Genomic DNA, 17,270 nt, shown 5'->3' with positions numbered 1-17,270 from the left:
TTGCTAGACCCAACATCTGAGTCCACCTTTGCTGTACATTCTAACCAACAATTCAATTAAGTTGTATTCACAAGAATAAAACACTATAACATATGAAATTACCTAAACGTACAGTTATTGGTTAGTCAGCAAAATTTTCCAAACATAAAAAGGCTTACACTGAGTGTACCTTAAAGGGGAAAAAAATAATTACTACCTTATATCTGTTTTCATTTACAGTTTGTATTGCGGATGATGTTCCGATACATTGAAACCATTAATTTTGCTGTGAAAGCAGAGCTTTTGGTGAAATCTACTTTTCTAGGCTAGAGTACTAAGGGGATGCCAAAGCTGGAGCTCATAGTATTAAAACCTGACCAGCAGAAAAACTGTCACCTGTCATTATAGAGACTCACTGAAGAATAAGCTTGTGTGAAGAAACTGTGTATGCATAGCAGGAAAATTGTTGACACCCTAAGGACTTCAACTATAAAGTACACCTAATGCAGTAATCATCAGTAGATGCATGATGACCTCCAAAAAATAAGTACTGTTTTATGAATTTTTCAGAATTATCCAGTCATATAAACATGCCTTATGTGGGAATTCAGCTATCTTTATTTGATAGCGTCTTTGGATAAGGTTATAATTTTTATTTTCAGTGTCTGTAAAAAGGTGTAATAGAAGGCTGGGTTTGTTGTGCCCACCAACAGTAAACTGCAACAGCAAAATAAGTTCTGTGTGTGACAGCCTTTGCAGCACACTTTAAGGGTGTAACTATCAGCAACAGTACTACTTTTAATCCCACTTTGACCTTCTGACTTGTATTAGCGCAGGAAAAACTTCTTTTGCAGATACTTCTTGCAGTTACATGCTCTACTGGCAAAAACATAAAAGAAAGGGGAAATATGAGATGATGATGAAACTCTCTGGAGTTAAGTTGCTTAACGGTAAGGTAACCAAACTAGAATCAGTGGAGGAAGGGGATACCAACGGGATTGCTGAAGGTAAGCCAAGCGTTGACATGGCATCGCCTGAGGGTGCCAGTGCTAGTGGGAACATGGACGCTACTCTCAGGAGCACGGAGGGCTTAGGAGCATATCCGAAATGCTTGTACAGCAGTGGGCGCAGTATAAGAAACAAACAGGATGAACCGAAAGCATTGGTCAGCTCCCAGAGCTTTGGTATCATTGGTGTTAGTGAGACTCCGTGGAATGAGTCCCATGACTGGGGTGCTGGGACGGAGGGCCACAGGCTCTTCAGGAGGGGTGGGCAGGGCAGGTGAGGTGCACATGTCACACTGTACATAAGGGAGAGGTTTGATTGTACAGCCCTCACAGTTAGTGGTGATGTGGTTGAGAGCCTCTGGGTGAGGATTAGGGGAATGGAAAAAAAAGGAGATGTCATAGTGGGTGTCTACTACCAATCGCCCAGCCAGGATGTTAGCACTGAGAAGTTATCTTACAGGCAATTTGGAGAAATTTCTGGATAGGTAGCCCTTGTCCTTATGGGAGATTTCAACTTCCCAGACGTCAGCTGGGAATATCATACTGCTGTAATGAGCAGGTCTTAGAAATTCTTGAAGTTTGTAGGATATAAATTCTTGTCACGGGTACTTGGTGAGCCTACTAGGAAAGATGACCTCCTAGACTTCTTATTTGTGAATAGAGAAGGGCTTGTGGGAGATGTGATGGTAGGTGGCTGCCTTGGCCACAGTGATTGTGAAATGGTTGAGTTTAAAATTTTCAGTGTAATGAGAAAAAAGGACAGCAGAGTTGCTACCCTGGACTTCAGGAGAGCAAACCTTAGGCTACTCAGGGAGCTATTTAGCAGAGTATCCTGAGAATCTGCTTTTGAGGGCTTAAGGGTCCACTAGTGTTGGTCAGTTTTTAAGAACCACCTTTTAGCAGCACAGGAGCAGGTAATTCCACTGTGTCGTAAGTTAAGCCAGTGGGGCTGAAGACCAGCTTGGCTGAACAGGGAACTCATCATGGAGCTCAAGAGGAAAAAAAACCTGTATGATCTCTGGAAGTGAGGTTAGGCTTTGCAGGAAGGTTACAGAGCTGTGGTTCGTACACGCAGGGAGAAGACACAAAAGGCCAAAGCTCAGTTAGAGTTGAAACGGGCTGGTGTTGTATCAGACAACAGGTTTTTAAGTATGTTAATAGCAAGAGGAGGTCTAAAGAAAACATCGAACCAATACCTGTTGCAGATGGTCATCTAACTCATAGGGATGAAAAAAAAGCGGAGGCATTCAATGTTTTTTTTTGCCTCGGTCTTTAATAATACAGATAGACCTTGGGCTGCCCAGTGCCCTGAGTTATAGGACCATGAGTGTGGGAACAGTGACTTTCCGTTTGCGGACACTGAAATTGTAAGGGACCAGCTGTATCAGCTGAATGTTCACAAGTCCGTGTGGCCTGGTGGGATTCATCCCAGAGTAATGAAGGAGCTAGAGGATGTTATGGCAGGGCCCCTCTCAATCACCTACCAAAGGTCTTGGGAGTCTGGGGAGATTCCTGCTGACTGGAAGCTAGCCAGCATTATTTCAGTTTACAAGGAGGGCAAGAGGGAAGACCCAGGAAACCACAGACCTGTAAGTCTAACCCCAGTTCCTGGAAAAATTATGGAGATGATCATACTGGGTACTACTGAAAGGCATTTAAAGAGCAATGCAATCATAAGGCACAGTCAACACGGGTTCACAAAGGGAAAGTCCTGTTTAACCAATTCGGTATCCTTCTACGTTAAGGTCACCTGCCTAGTTGATGCAGGGAAGGTGGTGGCTGTAGACTTTCTGGATTTTAGTAAGGCTGTTAATACTGTCCCTCACAGCATCCTTCTGGACAAGTTGTCCAGCTGTGGGATGGGTGGGTTCACAGTGTGCTGGGTGAAGAACTAGCTGAAGTGCAGAGCTCAAAGGGTGAACAGGGCTACATATGGCTGTCCTCTGGTGACCAGTAGTGTTCCTCAGGGTTCAATTCTAAGGCCAGTTCTGTTCAAGGTATTTATCAACGATCTGGATGCAAGAGTTGAATGCACCATCAGCAAGTTTGCTGATGATACCAAACTGCGAGCTGTTGTTGACTCTCTTGAGGGACCAGAGGCCTTGCAAGAGGGTTCTAGATAGATTGGAACATTGGGCTATGATTAGTGGGATGAAATTGAACAAATCCAAAATGCCAGATTCTGCACCTAGGATGGAGCAATGCTGCACACAAGTATAAATTGAGAGAGAAGAGTCTGGAAAGCAGCCCTGCAGAAAGCGGTCTGGGGGTCCTGGTGGGCAGGAGGCCCAATGTGGGTCGGCAACGTGCCCTGACAGCAGAGAGGGCAAACCGTACCCTGGGGTGCATCAAACCCATTACAACCAGCCGGTCAAGAGAGGCGATTGTCCCACTGAACTCAGAGCTGGTGCGGCCTGAACTTCAGTGCGGTGTGCAGTGCTGGGCTCACCACTTAAGAAGAACGTGAAGGTTCTTGAATGAGTCCAGAGGAGGGCAACAAAGCTGGTCGAAGGGCTGGAAGGAATGTGCTATGAGAAGGAGCTTGCCTAGTTTGGAGAAAAGGAGGCTGAGGGGCAATCTCATTGCTCTCTGCAGCTTCCTGAGGAGGTGAAGTGGAGAGCAAGGTGCCGAGCTCTTCTCCCTGGGATCCAGTGATGGGATATAGCGTGGGAGTAGTTCAAAGCTGCGCCAAAGGAGGTTTAGGCTGGACATTAGGAAGCTTTTCTTTACCAAGAGGGTGGTCAAAACCAGGAACAGGCTTGCTAGAGAGGTGCCTGACACCCCAAGCCTGTCAGTGTTTGAGAGGCGTTTGGACAATGCCCTTAGCAACAGGCTTTAACTTCTGGTCAGCCCTGAACTGGTCAGGCAGCGGGACTGGATGATCGCTGGAGGTCCCTTCCAGTGAAGCAGCCTCATCTATGCTGTGAACAGCTGCAGTCACCGCCGCTCCTTCCTCCCCACCCTGTCTCGCCGTCCCCAAGCGCCCGCGGGAGAAGCCACTGACAGACAGTCCGTACCGATGCCAAGTTACAACGACCGACACGGGACGCCCGTACAACATGCCCCGCCCACCCCCCCCGCAGCCTCGGGGCTCCCACACGTGCTCGTGTGTTTTTACATACATTCCGAGATTGCCCGGAACGGCCGTGGCCTCGCGGCGGGGCACGCGATCCCCGCACCGCATCCCCTCAGCGCCGCCCACAGCCCCCGCCTCGCACCCCCCGGCCCCGGCCGCGCCCCTCTCCTCCGCTCCCCGCCCGGCCGCGCCGCCGGCGCGCAGGGAGTTAACGGCGTCCGGTGCGGCGGCCCCGGCCCGGGGCGGGGCGGTGCCCGCCCGCCGCTGCTGGGAGGTGGCTCGGCCGGGGCGGCCCGGAGCCCGACCGGGTGACAGCGGGAGGCGCTCCTCGGTTCCCAGCGGCGGGTCCCGCCGCCCCAGGTGAGCGTCGAGCCCCGCCGGCCGCCGCACGGGAGGCCCAGGCGGGAGGGGGGCCCTGCAGCCCGCCGTCCTCGTTGAGGTGCCCGCAGCGGGGAGACGTGGGCTCGGCCCGGGGAGGGAAGCGGGGCCGGGGCGGGCGGCTGGCGGTGGCGGGCAGCGTCGGTCAGCCGCGGGGGCTGCCTGCCGGGGCCCGAGGGGGGGGCCACCCTGTGGACATCGGTTTTGCGGTGACTTCGGTTTTTCTGGTGACGGATCAACGCCAGACCGGAGCTGTACTTCGCGGATGCTGCTGACTGAGGTTTTCCTTTGAGAAAAAGGAGGGAGCAGGGGATGCATAAGTAGAAGGTAACGGTAGCGGGTTCTGCGCGGGTTTAAACCATCGCTCAGAGGATTCGCACGCAGGTTGAAGTGGGCCGTGGCCTTGCTTGAGCTGAGTGCTGCTGGGAGCACATTACCCTTGTCCATCGGTTTTATCTTTGGCTGAGGAAGACCACTAAAGCTTGATGCAGCAATAAAAAAATTCCATTTGTTTAGACAGCGTGAGAGTTTTGTGGCTTTGTGTTCATCAGCCAGCGCCTGGTTGCCGGCGGGGTCTGCCACGGGCAAGCTGCTCGCTGCTGGCTCCTGGTTTCTGTCCCTGCCAAGGCATCTCCTGTTGGGCACTGCTGGAGGGGGTGCTCTGGACCTTTGGACTGCCAGAACTTTGTTCTCAGTTTTTTGAAGCACGTCGTTAGTTAGGGGGTTGCAGAACAAAGAACACTGTTAAAAATCACATGGTTGCCTAATACCGCGAACAGCAGCTGGATGAATATCCTTGGTTTATTTGCAGCCGTTTATTGTCTTAGGTACATAAAAATCACTTTGCTGTTCCTTTTTCTGATCTCCTGACTCCGTGTTATTAGGACTCACGGCACTGTAGTTTTCTTGGAAAAAAATAACGCGTTTTCCCCAGAAAGTACATGGTGTAGTAGCGGCACGCTGGAGTAGTTGACTCTAATCCTCTGACCATAAGGATGTATAATTGATTCTAAATGTGACTTCTGTACTTTACCTCCTTGAGCGTAGATTCTAGTAAACGTTTAGTACATCTACTACATGTGAAGTTTAGGTCTATTTAGTATTTTAATATTTTAAATGAAAAAACTGATCATCTTTACAAATTTTAATACATTTCCATTATTCAGTGACTTTTAACAGGCAGACTTCAGGTTTATTTCATTTGGTTCTTCAGTTCTTTCAAAATTCATGCGTTCTGTAATGCTATTGCAAGATTGATTTCTTTCTATTTCCTGTAGTGTAATCCTGGAGTTTTTAAGGGTTACAGTCCTGCCTCTGTTATAATAATCTGTGTGCTGTCAGGCCCTTTGTAAGGGAGGGTAGAGCAAAACTTTGTGATTCAATACTTCCTGTAAGGACATTCCCAGAAAGTACCAACTTCGGCATGTAGCCTTAGTCACTTCTGAAAATAATAGCAAATGAATCATTTTATAATTCTGCCATTGTATCAGCATGTCACTGGTTAAAGCAGGGCGTCAATAAACAGAGTGACAGATGCTCTCTGCAACCCCCACCCTCCTACCAGAGGAAGGGAAAAGGAGGAAAAGGGAGAGACACTTACAAAATGAATATGAAAAGTTTTACTAATAATACTAATAGTATGAACAGTAAGAGAAATAATGCAAAATATACAAAACCGATACGGAGTTTCCCGGAGTTGGGTGCCGGGGTGCTGGCACCAGGCAGTCCCGGACTGGCCTTGGCAGTGGGCAGGAACTGGACTCAGGAATGCACGGATCAGGATCTGGATCAGGATGGCAGGCAGGACAACGAGCAGGGTCCTCTTCGGCAGCCGGCCATGGACGAAGAGAGCGAGACCCTTGTGATCCCCCAGCTTTAAACTGAGTATGACGTGCATGGCATGGAATACCTCGCTGGTCAATATTGGGTCACCTGTCCTGTCCGCCCCTCCCTGCAAGTGCAACCCTTTGTGACTCCTCACTTGTGGGACCTAAGAGATCTATCGGTGGCCTTGGCTGCTATAGTAATAATTATGAACGGGGGCCTTTTTCTGCATTCCCTTCCTACCGTTAGCTCAGTGTATCTATAAACATTAGGTGTTACCAGCTTTGGAGTGGACACTGTCTGTAAAATACGCAGCCAGCTTCAGAAAAATGCAGTTACTTAGAAGAACTTAGCTGTAAGAAAAATTCACTAAAAGAGAATTGTTTCTGGCTTAACCAAAACCAAGACACAGCACCAAAGCCTCAGTGGTAGGTTTCCCTATTTAAATGTGAAGGAGAATGCAGAAAGCAGAAATTTTTTTTGGTATAGGTTAGGGTAATGGATTAGGAAGACAGATATTCAAGAGGGATGATAAACTAGAGTGCTGTGACTTTTTGGAGTCGTGTTTGGTTTAGTCTTCGTCGCCCATAGGCTGGGGCAGATAGAAATGCTCTTAAGGTCAGTGGGAGGAGTTTAATGAAGAGGATATTATGAGTAAGATGCTTCCTGGACTCAGGTTTCAGGCATATGACAGTTAGAAGTGAGCTTTGGAGACCTGGAGCCAGAAGCTAAAGGGGGCTGAAGCTGCACAGCAGTCACTGTTGCTGCAGCAGGTATGGAAGAAAGAGGATTAGTCAGTTAGCTTTGAGCCTTACCCCTCTCTGGCCCCTGAGCCAGGAGTTCCATGTACCATGGAACAGATGGGGGTTGTGTTAGCAAGGAGTTAGTCTGAGCTTCAGTGGTTTGAAAGTGGTGATGTTCATCCATAAAATGTTGGAGATTCTTGTTTTGCTACAGTTATAAAAGCTGTAATGCGGCTGGCTTGTTCTGAGAGTTTAATATCCATGACAGTGTTATCTAAATAGAAAGTTTCTATCACTGTTAATGATGCTAGCTTTACAGATGGGACTATTCTGATGCACTTATGTCTAACTTTTAAAATTTAATTGTAGGTATAGTCAAACATGGCTCCTGGTGTCTCAAATGAGAAGAAAACTGATGATGAACAGTCTTCAAAGTAAGATTCAGAAATTAATTATCTTGTTGAAGTTTACACTTACCTTCCTCCCCGAACTTATTACGTGTGTATTTAAAGATAAAGTTTATGGTACAAATATTGATTGTAACATCAAATATCTAGTAGAAGGGGTTTTGACAAATGGAGTCTTTATCTGCTTTAACCACATCTACGCAGAGAGCTTTGCTGACTAGCCATTTTCATTTGTCACGACAGTGAATTTCTCCAAGCATAGGTGATGCTTTTATTTATTTTTAATCCTGTGAGCTGTTGAAGTGTTGACTTTGGTTGCTGTGTGTGGTCAGACCTACCTGCTTCGAGAGTTTGAACAAATGTTTCAGTCTGTTTCTGTAATCCTTACTTCAAGCTTAATTTAGTAAAACCATACATGCATGGTTAGTTGTTAGATATTAATGATAGATATTAGATAGATAATTAGATGTTCATGCTTTGTTTAAACCCCCAGAAGTTGCAGGTGCTTTACAACAGTGTGAGGGGAATAAATTATCTGCTCCTTAGAGTTACAAGCCACAGATTTTTATCAGGCAAACTTTGCCTCTACTGTAAATCCATGGCGTTCGTGCTATGTACACATAGTAATGTGCTCACTTTTATTGCCCATTTTACCTCAGGGTCCAAGTCTGCAATTAGATCTGGGTGGGCAGAGAACGAGTACAAGCTGGTAACAGCCCCTAGCTGCAGTGGGCTGAAGAGTGTTGCTGGCAGTGTGTGAGATGGAAAAAGGTGAAATACAGAGACTGCTGAAGAAGGAAACTGTATTTAGGCCAGGCGTGAGGGCAGTGGTGTTGCCACATACCGCATGAATTTCGCTGTACTTTTAATAGGGGCCTTGCCTTTTTGCAGTTTATTTCCTGGAGAGAAGCTTTTATCGCTGTCATTCTCATAAAGAAGGAAATAGTTTTTGCTTACCTGAGAACAAATTGTAAAGTGTTTTCAAGTCAGAGCCTACTTGTATATAAAAGCAATTCCAGTAAACATCAGCACAGCCAGCTGTTTGATCTGCGTGACCCATTAAATATGGGTAGAGAGTCCCACAAAACTGAACAGGAATAATTCACAGGAGGCAGCCTGGGAATTCTGCTGACGTGAGCTGGAAAACTCCTGGACTCCTGTGCCTTTCTGAAGAGCCATAAACCTGCTCTTTATTTCCCCTGGAGTCAAACAGGTCTCTCAGAGGGAAGAAGAAAGGCAACCAAGGCCTTTGGTTCTGCATCAGGCGGCATTTGTATGAAGAGAGGCAAAAGGGGCACATGGGAGATGGAAAGGAACTGCCACTGGAGGAGCGAACAAACCACCCGCGTTGTCAGGCTGCTTTTTCAGTTGCTGAAGGTGGCAGTCTGTGGTGGGCAGGGACAAACAGGGTGGATTGGGATGGTACCTCTTTGGCTGCGCAGCTGCTCAGGAATAGTTAGTGACATTAGGGAGAGAATTTCAAGAACAAAAGCAATTGATATAATATTGGCGCTGTAACTATTTTCTTTGCTTCCTGAGGAACAGTTCAGTGACCTCAGTATGGGCATCTAGGCCACTTTAGGCTTCATAAGGTAACCAATACATGCTGCACAGTATTGGCAGATAAGATGTAGGACCTACAGAAAAGCACTGCCCTTCCGGAGAGGCATTAGAAAACAGACAAGATAACCTAAAATATCTGAAATAGCACTCAACGCCTATGTTTAGGCTTCAGAGTTGTTCCTGCAAACAATTTTTTGCATAAACTCCAGGCAGACTCTTTTGTTTGCCTCCTCTGACGAAGCAGTTTGAATTTGCTGAGCTGTGCTGTGAGTGCAGTGAGCCTTCATGAAGCTATTAAGTCATCTTCTTGTGTCTGGGAGATACTCATTGCTTGATTTAACCTCTCAGACACTGCTTTGAAGTATTGGCCAGTATTTAGCTTAAGCTTGTGATTATTGACTAGTCTTTCCTACCTGTTTCAATTGAACGTAAAATATCAAGCACAGAAGGCAGACATTTTGAGTCATTCAGCTTGCTTAGTAAGTCCACTACGACATTTTCCATTAAGACGATCCCACATGCTAAGTAGTTCAGTTTCTCTCCTTGCCTTGTAGTTTCCTGGTTCTTAAGAAAGATTTTCTTTTTTTTTTTTTTTTTTTTAAGCTGTATCACTTCCTTACAGGAAGCAACTTAAGAGGAAGTGAATTCTTTTTACCTTTTCTTCTCGTTCCCTTTTTCTTGCATTTTTTTTTCTCTCCTTTGTTTTATTCTTTGCTTTAGATTTCCATTTGCTTCTTTCCTCTCCTACTTCAGATCGTCTGTACTGTTATTATCAGTCTCATGCTACAGAGTTTCTTCCTTCTGGCTGGATGACACAGAGGCACAATGAGCCAGATTGCCAGAAACTCCCTTTGGGCCTGTCTGCAAAGCCCAAATGTTCCCACCCCTCTCAAGTGACTAAGAGGGTCAGTCAAAACACAGAGGCCAATTTTGCTTTTGAGCTTCACTGTAGATTGTCTGTGTAGTAAGGTGGTCTGGTGAACATTTCCTGGTTCTGCTCCCATTGTTATGCTCACTGTAAAGACCCACCCTGGTTCATAGCTTTAATACTGTTTAGGATATAGGTTGCACTGTTGCAAATGCATGCTACCATCTGGGCTTTTCTTCAGCAATTTCATCCTGTACAATGAATGGAATGTTGAATATCACATGTGACTTATTACGAGATGTAAGATGATCAGGAAATTCAGGATTTCCTTAATGTAATACATGAGGGCCCAAAATAAGATAGTGCAGCTATGCTTAGGTGTGGCATTTCCCAGCATTTACTGCTTGACTTTGCAAAATTCACATCCGTTCTATGTAGGCTTTTGTATATGCTCTATGCACCTCTCCTGTGAGGGCAGGCTGAGAGAGTTAGGGTTGTTCAGCCTGGAGAAGAGAAGGGTCCAGGGAGACCTTACTGCGGCCTTCCAGTACTTTAAGGGGGCTTATGAGAAAGATGGGGACAAACTTTTTAGCGAGGCCTGTTGCGATAGGACAAGGGGTAATTGTTTTAAACTAAAAGGGGACAGATTTAAACTAGATATAAGGAAGAAATTTTTTACATTGGGGGTGGAACAGGTTGCCCAAAGCAGTGGTGGATGCCCCATCCCTGGAACCATTCAAGGTCGGGTTGGATGGGGCTCTGAGCAACCTGATCTAGTGGTGGATGCCCCTGCTCATTGCAAAGGGCTTGGAATAGATGACCTTTGAAGGTCCCTTCCAGCATAAACGATGCTATGTTTCTATGTGTTTCACAATGCTGCTGTCCTGACAGAGAGAATTTTATCCATCTCTGCAACCCTCACCTGGAGAAAATGAAAGAAGACATCCTGTACCATTTTGCTCTTGGGACTGGTACCCATGATTTCCCAGCATTGTTTGGAGATGTAAAGGTAAGAAGCTTCATTTTGTTCAGCAAGCCTAAGCTTTTCTGCAGAAGGTGGATGTGTAGCCGTCTTCAAAAGAAGACTAAATATGTTAGCATACTGTCAGTTGAGGGATGAATGGAAAGGGGATAAGATTTTGTGTGTTCTTGTCACTTTCAATATCAGGCAAAATCAGGGATAAATGTTTGTGTCTTTCTCTTTCCATCCAGTAGAAAGACAAATGCTGCAGTCTCTGTTCAGGTAGAACTCTCTTCTGGGGGCCTTCAGGTCAATATTTGTCTTCTACTAGTGTAAACGGGATGAAGGAACTTGAGTGCTACATGCAAAGGTGTTGGTTTTTTTTGCATAGTTGTTCTTCATGGCCTTTTAGAATGATTATGAGAAGAACCACATCTGGGAACAGCTTTGTGTTAATGGAAGGTATTTGCATCTTGTGTTGATCTTTGCATGTTCTTTGATATACCAAATCGTGCAATTGATTTTGTTTTGTTCAATACTGTCCACGCCAGTTTGTGTGTGTTGGAGGAAGTCCTTCACGGATGAAAGCTTTTATCGCCTACATAGCTGAAGAGCTGGGGCTTGGGAGCCCTGGTTACGACTACCCTAACATCTGTGCAGGAACTGATCGTTACGCAATGTACAAAGTGGGACCTGTTTTGTCAGTCAGTGTAAGTACCCCACTTAATCAGATACGGGACACAGTTCAGTGATGCTGTTCAAAGTAGAAAATTTGAATGCGCATTTCTTTTGAGTGCTTAGTAGAGTCAGGTTTTCAAGATTGCATCAGCCATGCTCAAAACAGTGCAGTCAACTAATTATGAATTCCTTTTTAGCCCGTTCTTTTCAAACGGCAAATCTCTGAGACCTTCATTCCTTTCTTGCCTCAATTTTCCTCAGTGTACCACTGAGATGCATTGCAAGAATGGCCTTACAAATCTTTGAGCAGACTTGCTGTTGCCTCGTTTCTGTTCTGTATCCTGAACAGTGTGTGAAAAAAGGTGACTCAGTGCATGTGGGGTATTGGAAAAAATGGCTGTGTCGCATCCATAGCTAAGTGTCTACGATGGCATTGTGAAATGTGCTACCATAGCTTAAGAGTAGCGTTCCATGGGACTTGTGCAGCCAACTCATGTGTGCATTGTAAAACCTCATGCCTTTGATTTGTAGATACAATTACATACTGCAGTTGCAATGGCATAACTGTAGTATCATGCTACACCCTTTCATTTGAGTTGTAATTATTGCATTGTCACGCAAGTTGAGGTGGACTTATGTTTGCTGAACTTCATGAATAAACCGGTGTCTGTGTTCTGAAAAATTTTAGCTTAACTGTTCACTAGCACTTCAGGTTGGTAAAAAATCACAGTGGGCTTTTTCTTGTGTTTAAGAAAAGTTCTGTGATGAAGTGCGTTTGTGAAAAGACAGTGCTTATACTTTTGAGAATGTAAATATTTTATAATTCATGATTTTTAGAAATACTGTACTTCATCTGTAGCCCACCAAATGCAGTGGGAGTCTTTCTGTTTGCCTGCAGTAGCCTTTCAGTAGGCCCCTAAGTTAGGGATTTTGTGGGAGTGAGTTAAGTGACATTTGGAAAAAAAATACCAGGAAAGAGATATTGTCCAGCTCCTTCTTCTGTATATATTCAGCATTGTCTATGTGAATATCAAATATTAATTTCTGCTTTCGTTTCAGCATGGTATGGGCATTCCTTCTATTTCAATCATGTTGCACGAGCTGATCAAACTGTTATATCATGCTAAGTGTTCCAACATAACCATTATTCGCATTGGCACCTCCGGTGGAATAGGTATTTCCCCTCTTGATTTCTTTTTTTCTTCAAACCAAAGCATCTTTGTAAGAGAGTAAAGCATCTCTCTGCAAGTAAGTGATTGATAATCAGAACAGTTTTGCACAGGAGAGGAATCATTTTGCTTCCATAATTTTGAAAGAAAAGGCAGTATCTGCCTCTCTGGATAGAGAAAATGCACTTAGAAGATCTGACAAAGAGAAGGATCTTCCTGTCCTGTGTGGGAAGTGTGCGATAAGACAGAATATGCAGTGGAAAAGTAAAACTTTAGTTCTTTTAAAAATTATTTATAGTAATAAACTGAAGCAGCTAGGCATGCACAAAAAAATCTCTTTGTGAATTCAGGGGCAAAATTGCCATCTTTAAAAGAAGCACAGTTTGGTCAAGTATTAACCACATTGTGAAGCTTTATCTGTGTTTTGTTTTTTTTTTTGTTTTTTTTTTTTGTTTTTTTTCCTGCAGGTCTGGAGCCAGGCTCAGTGGTTATAACGAGGCAGTCTGTAGATGCCACCTTCAAACCTCAGTTTGAGCAGGTTATTCTGGGAAAGACTGTAATTCGCAGTACAAACCTAGATGAAGAGCTAGCTAAGGAACTGATGCAGTGCAGTAAAGAAATCAACCAATTCAATACAGTCATTGGAAACACTATGTGCACTTTGGATTTCTATGAAGGTAAGGCTGACAGCAGACTAACAGAAGTATATTGGTAAGCAGCAACAGATAAATATTGAAGAATATTTTAAGATTAAGGTTCCAGTTCACTGAACAGAGGGCATTCCCTACTTTGAGCTGTCTTGTCTACCTTAATGAACCTGTTTTTCATATATCTAAATCAAGCATTGTGCTCAGCAGTTCCCTGTATTGAAGTTTTAATTTTCTGGAGGTTTGTTTCCCCCCAGCTCTAATAGCTCCTCTGAAGTACATGTAGTCTGCTATACACTTTTCACATACTCGTCAGTTAGGTATGTTTGTCACTAAATTTCTGTGATTTACTGAGGCATCCTAGAGGATTAGAGGAATAAGAATTATTTGTGGCAGTTTCAGTTTTAGTTGTGTTTGTTTGGTTTTTTTTTCCCCCACTGGTGGAATATCGAAAGTGAAACTTTTCTAAGTGTTGAAACTTGTTTCCCATGCACTTTTTGAGCAAAGCAGTGATCAGACAACTGAAGACAATATTTTGCTGAGTCGTGTCAGTGCTGCTACATAGGAGAGGATAACTTCCACGGCTTACTTTGGACAAACATATAGACATTCAGGTGCTTTTCTGATCTCCCAAGTATATTGACAAACATCTTTCACATCATGCGAGAGCAAGTGTAGGTGGCACCTGATACTACTTTCTCTGGCTGTTACTGGATAGGTGACAAAGGGTGCAATGCAGAGGGGAACGCGTGATCTTCATAATAGTGCTCAAGCTTGGTCAGAAGCTGTCATTTTGTGTATCTCCTCAGACAGCAATCACAGGTGCAAGCTACACTAAAAAGAAGTGTCAGGAATGTTTTCAACTCACTGAGAACAGGCTCAAGGGCATTAATTAGGAGTACATCTGCAAAAAAAAATACTGAGTAAAACACTGTAATTTAACTTTACTGTACATAACCTGCTGCTGTTTTATCTGTAGGTGTTAGTCTTGAATAATTTGAATAAACTAATTTTCTCAATAAATGGTAATAGTATTGCCTAGTCAGCATAAGAGACTCTTCATCTTTTACTTTAAAGAGTCTGTAAGTAGTAAAATGTTCCACCTTTTAAGGTAGCATCAGGAAGGCATTTTCAAGCCTGGCAGTTTTTGTAGACAATGATTAAACATAGGAAAAATGTGGCACTCCATACAGCTCAAAGTTTGTTGCTGAATTTTGACATATGCCCCGCATGCTAAAAACTACTACTTACCTTTTCCCATTTATGAATTTGAGAATTTAAGCTGGAGAAGACCAAGTACATTACAGTGATTCACTTTATAAAAACTACAAGTAATATATAGAAGCTCTAGCGATAGCTGAGAATCAGTTTGTCCTATCTGTCTTGCACGTGAAAATGAAGAGTACTAGTAAAAGCTGGACACTGTATAGAGGAAACTGCAGTAATTGGGTGTTTTAGAAACTGAATTTGTTCTGTGACTTCATCACTGAAAGTTTGTGCAAAATGTCGTTTGTAGGGCAGGGCAGGTTGGATGGTGCAATCTGCGTATATAATGAAGAAGAGAAGCTGCAGTATTTGAAGGAAGCTTATGATTCTGGTGTCAGAAACATCGAGATGGAGTCTTCCGTATTTGCTGCAATGTGTAGTCTCAGTGGTGTCAAAGGTAAACTAACTTAAAGTCAGTTTATTGATGCTGTAGGAAGTTTTCTGCATTGCAAGGGGTTTGTGGTAAAAACTGCAAATGAGGTGTTCACATATCAGAACTGTTTTATCTATACGTAGAAGGTTATAGTTCTGCTGCTATGATGGTTTGATTTGTGTCATATCTATTCAAAATTTATGCAAACTTCATCACATGGTTCTTGCACAGATCAGTCCTGTTGTTTGCTGTTCCAGCCCGTGGCAAGCACATGAATCGTTAAAGTATCTAGTTACGCTATAGTGTTATTTTTTTTTCTTCAGTTAGTTTTTGAAGTTTATAGGAAGTAACTGGTTAATTTAATCAGTCAGGTGATTCTTATATACATAAAACTATAATCACTTTCTATACTTTCATATCAAATTGAAAATAGAAGCATTTTGTGTAGACTTACTGATTTAATTCTTAAATGATTAAAAGATTTTTAGTAGCATTGTGAATAAACCATTCCTATCATAAAATGAGATTTTAATTTTTTTACACAAGCTAACTAATTTTCGGTAAAGATTGGGGGGGGGGTGGGAGCTATTACAAATAATGTAGTACAGTGCCTTTCCACTTATCATGTTAACTATAGTCTCTCACTTTCCTTGGCAAGGAATTTGCCAATTTAAAACACTGGTGTTTCTCCAAATTCCTTAAACTCAAGGAGGGTGAAATGAAGAAAAATAAGCAAGAAGACCAACCGTTATATCAAACACCCTCCGTTCTTACTGATGTGAGAGTGATCAAAAACCCAACCCATGCTATCGCTGAGCCTGTTACCTTTTGCTGTCTCTACCTCGTAGGTCTGTAATGTGTGTTACTGCTTGTGCTCTGCAAATTGTCACGGGTTCAGAAAAGGGATGGTAGAGCTCAGCTTGAGTGAAAAGAAGGGTTTTACCTTTCAGGCTCTGATTACCAAAAGGGAGCAGATAGGCCTGAGAAGGTCTGTGAGATCCTCATGTATTTGCCATGCTCGCCATCCAGAAGTGTCGAAGCAGCTCATCTGCTGGTTCCCGAGGGATGGGATTTCAGCACAGAGATTTGAGTTGGGGATAAGGTGGATAATAGGGGGCTGTAACTGTCTGCTGGAATAGCATCTCTGATTGATTCCTACCAGTCAAGTCCTGGGTAATTGCGAAATATAATTCCTTTCCAGAAAAACGTAAGAATCATGATATAGCAATAAGGATCTGCAGATGCCTGAGAGCTCTTGCTTTTTTAATGTAGCGATCACTTGTCTTAAACTATTTGTAACTTTTTTTTATATCATCCACAGCATGCTAGTCCCCTAGCATCTTCTGCAACTGTGCACCCTTTTTGGGGGGTTGTTTTCTCTCATATTTCTAATCTTCTACCTGCTTGTTCAATAATTTGTGCTTTTGCACTGTAGAAGTGCCAGAATGTCATTCCTAACTAATGCCATCTTTTAATTTCTAGCTGCTGTGGTGTGCGTCACTCTTCTGAATCGGCTTGAAGGGGACCAGATTAGTAGCTCACACGATGTGCTTGTGGAGTATCAGCAGAGACCGCAGAAGTTAGTGGGGTATTTCATTAAGAAAAGTCTTGGGAAAGTATGAAATACCCATCTTTGTCTTACAGAAGCAGGCTTTTGCACAGCAGAAGTGATGGTCACGACTTCTGTGCATTACAGGTCTTTTGTCTCAGAATAGCTTACAGCATTCCGTGTGTCTGCGGAAGTTAATCATTTATGTCACTGTGCTTTGGGAACAGAATGTGCTGAATGGACTTCAGTTAAGTTTTGCTTAGTTATGCATTGTTGGATATAAGACTCACTTTTCTGTGAACTGGAAAGTGGATCTGTTGCAAAGGACAAGCCTGCTATAATATTTGAAAAAACTTTATTTATCCCTGCTGTAAAAGGAAAACTAGGAAGAAAATCAAACTTTATTGCCAAGTCCTTGCAAACCACCAGATTAAAATTATTTAAGAATGTTAATGCCTCTGTGGTTGTTATAAAAAATTATATAAATTATAATTCTTTGTTGTTTCACTTGTAAAGAAAACTTAAAGTGACTGCAGTTTTTTTGCAAACTTTGATGAATAAACAATACTATTTTCATATATTAAAATTTCTTGAAATTGCAAAGTGTGGGACTGAAGTTTGTAAGGATTATGGACTTGACACTGAGCTGCTGAATATCTATATTTCCTAAATATTGATCCAACAAGGTCGTTCATATCCCATTTTAACTACACATTTGAATCAATACCCAGGAAACATTTATGCATTAAGTAATTTTGCATTGACGAACTCAAAATCTTTTG

General features: G+C 43.3%; 1 protein-coding gene across 2 annotated transcripts; it reads left to right on the top strand.

Annotated features, from left to right (window-relative positions):
* The first annotated feature begins 4,301 nt into the window (after positions 1-4,301).
* UPP1 (uridine phosphorylase 1) lies at positions 4,302-17,270 on the top strand. Of its 2 annotated transcripts, none has more exons than XM_075415299.1 (8): positions 4,302-4,422; positions 7,377-7,441; positions 10,737-10,854; positions 11,358-11,516; positions 12,544-12,658; positions 13,121-13,330; positions 14,817-14,963; positions 16,422-17,269. In XM_075415299.1, the coding sequence occupies exons 2-8, from the start codon at positions 7,389-7,391 to the stop codon at positions 16,559-16,561; spliced, it is 942 nt and encodes a 313-aa protein (XP_075271414.1). In that variant the 5' UTR covers positions 4,302-4,422; positions 7,377-7,388; the 3' UTR covers positions 16,562-17,269. The 2 variants fall into 2 exon arrangements, with proteins under 2 accessions (XP_075271414.1, XP_075271415.1); XM_075415300.1 differs by lacking the exon at positions 4,302-4,422 and adding an exon at positions 4,684-4,767 and having other exon boundaries at positions 16,422-17,270.

The sequence above is a fragment of the Opisthocomus hoazin genome, chromosome 3 (genome assembly GCF_030867145.1).
Source record: "Opisthocomus hoazin isolate bOpiHoa1 chromosome 3, bOpiHoa1.hap1, whole genome shotgun sequence".
Lineage (NCBI taxonomy): Eukaryota > Metazoa > Chordata > Aves > Opisthocomiformes > Opisthocomidae > Opisthocomus > Opisthocomus hoazin.
Note: the sequence above shows the minus strand (reverse complement) of the source record. Positions and strands in the feature narration are given on the sequence as shown.

Bases quoted from the DNA above. Each gene is read 5' to 3' on its own strand.
- UPP1 (XM_075415300.1), top strand. From the start codon at position 7,389: ATGGCTCCTGGTGTCTCAAATGAGAAGAAAACTGATGATGAACAGTCT. The intron at 11,517-12,543 runs GTAAGTACCCCA...CTTTCGTTTCAG, and splicing joins GACCTGTTTTGTCAGTCAGT to CATGGTATGGGCATTCCTTC. The intron at 14,964-16,421 runs GTAAACTAACTT...TTTAATTTCTAG, and splicing joins TAGTCTCAGTGGTGTCAAAG to CTGCTGTGGTGTGCGTCACT.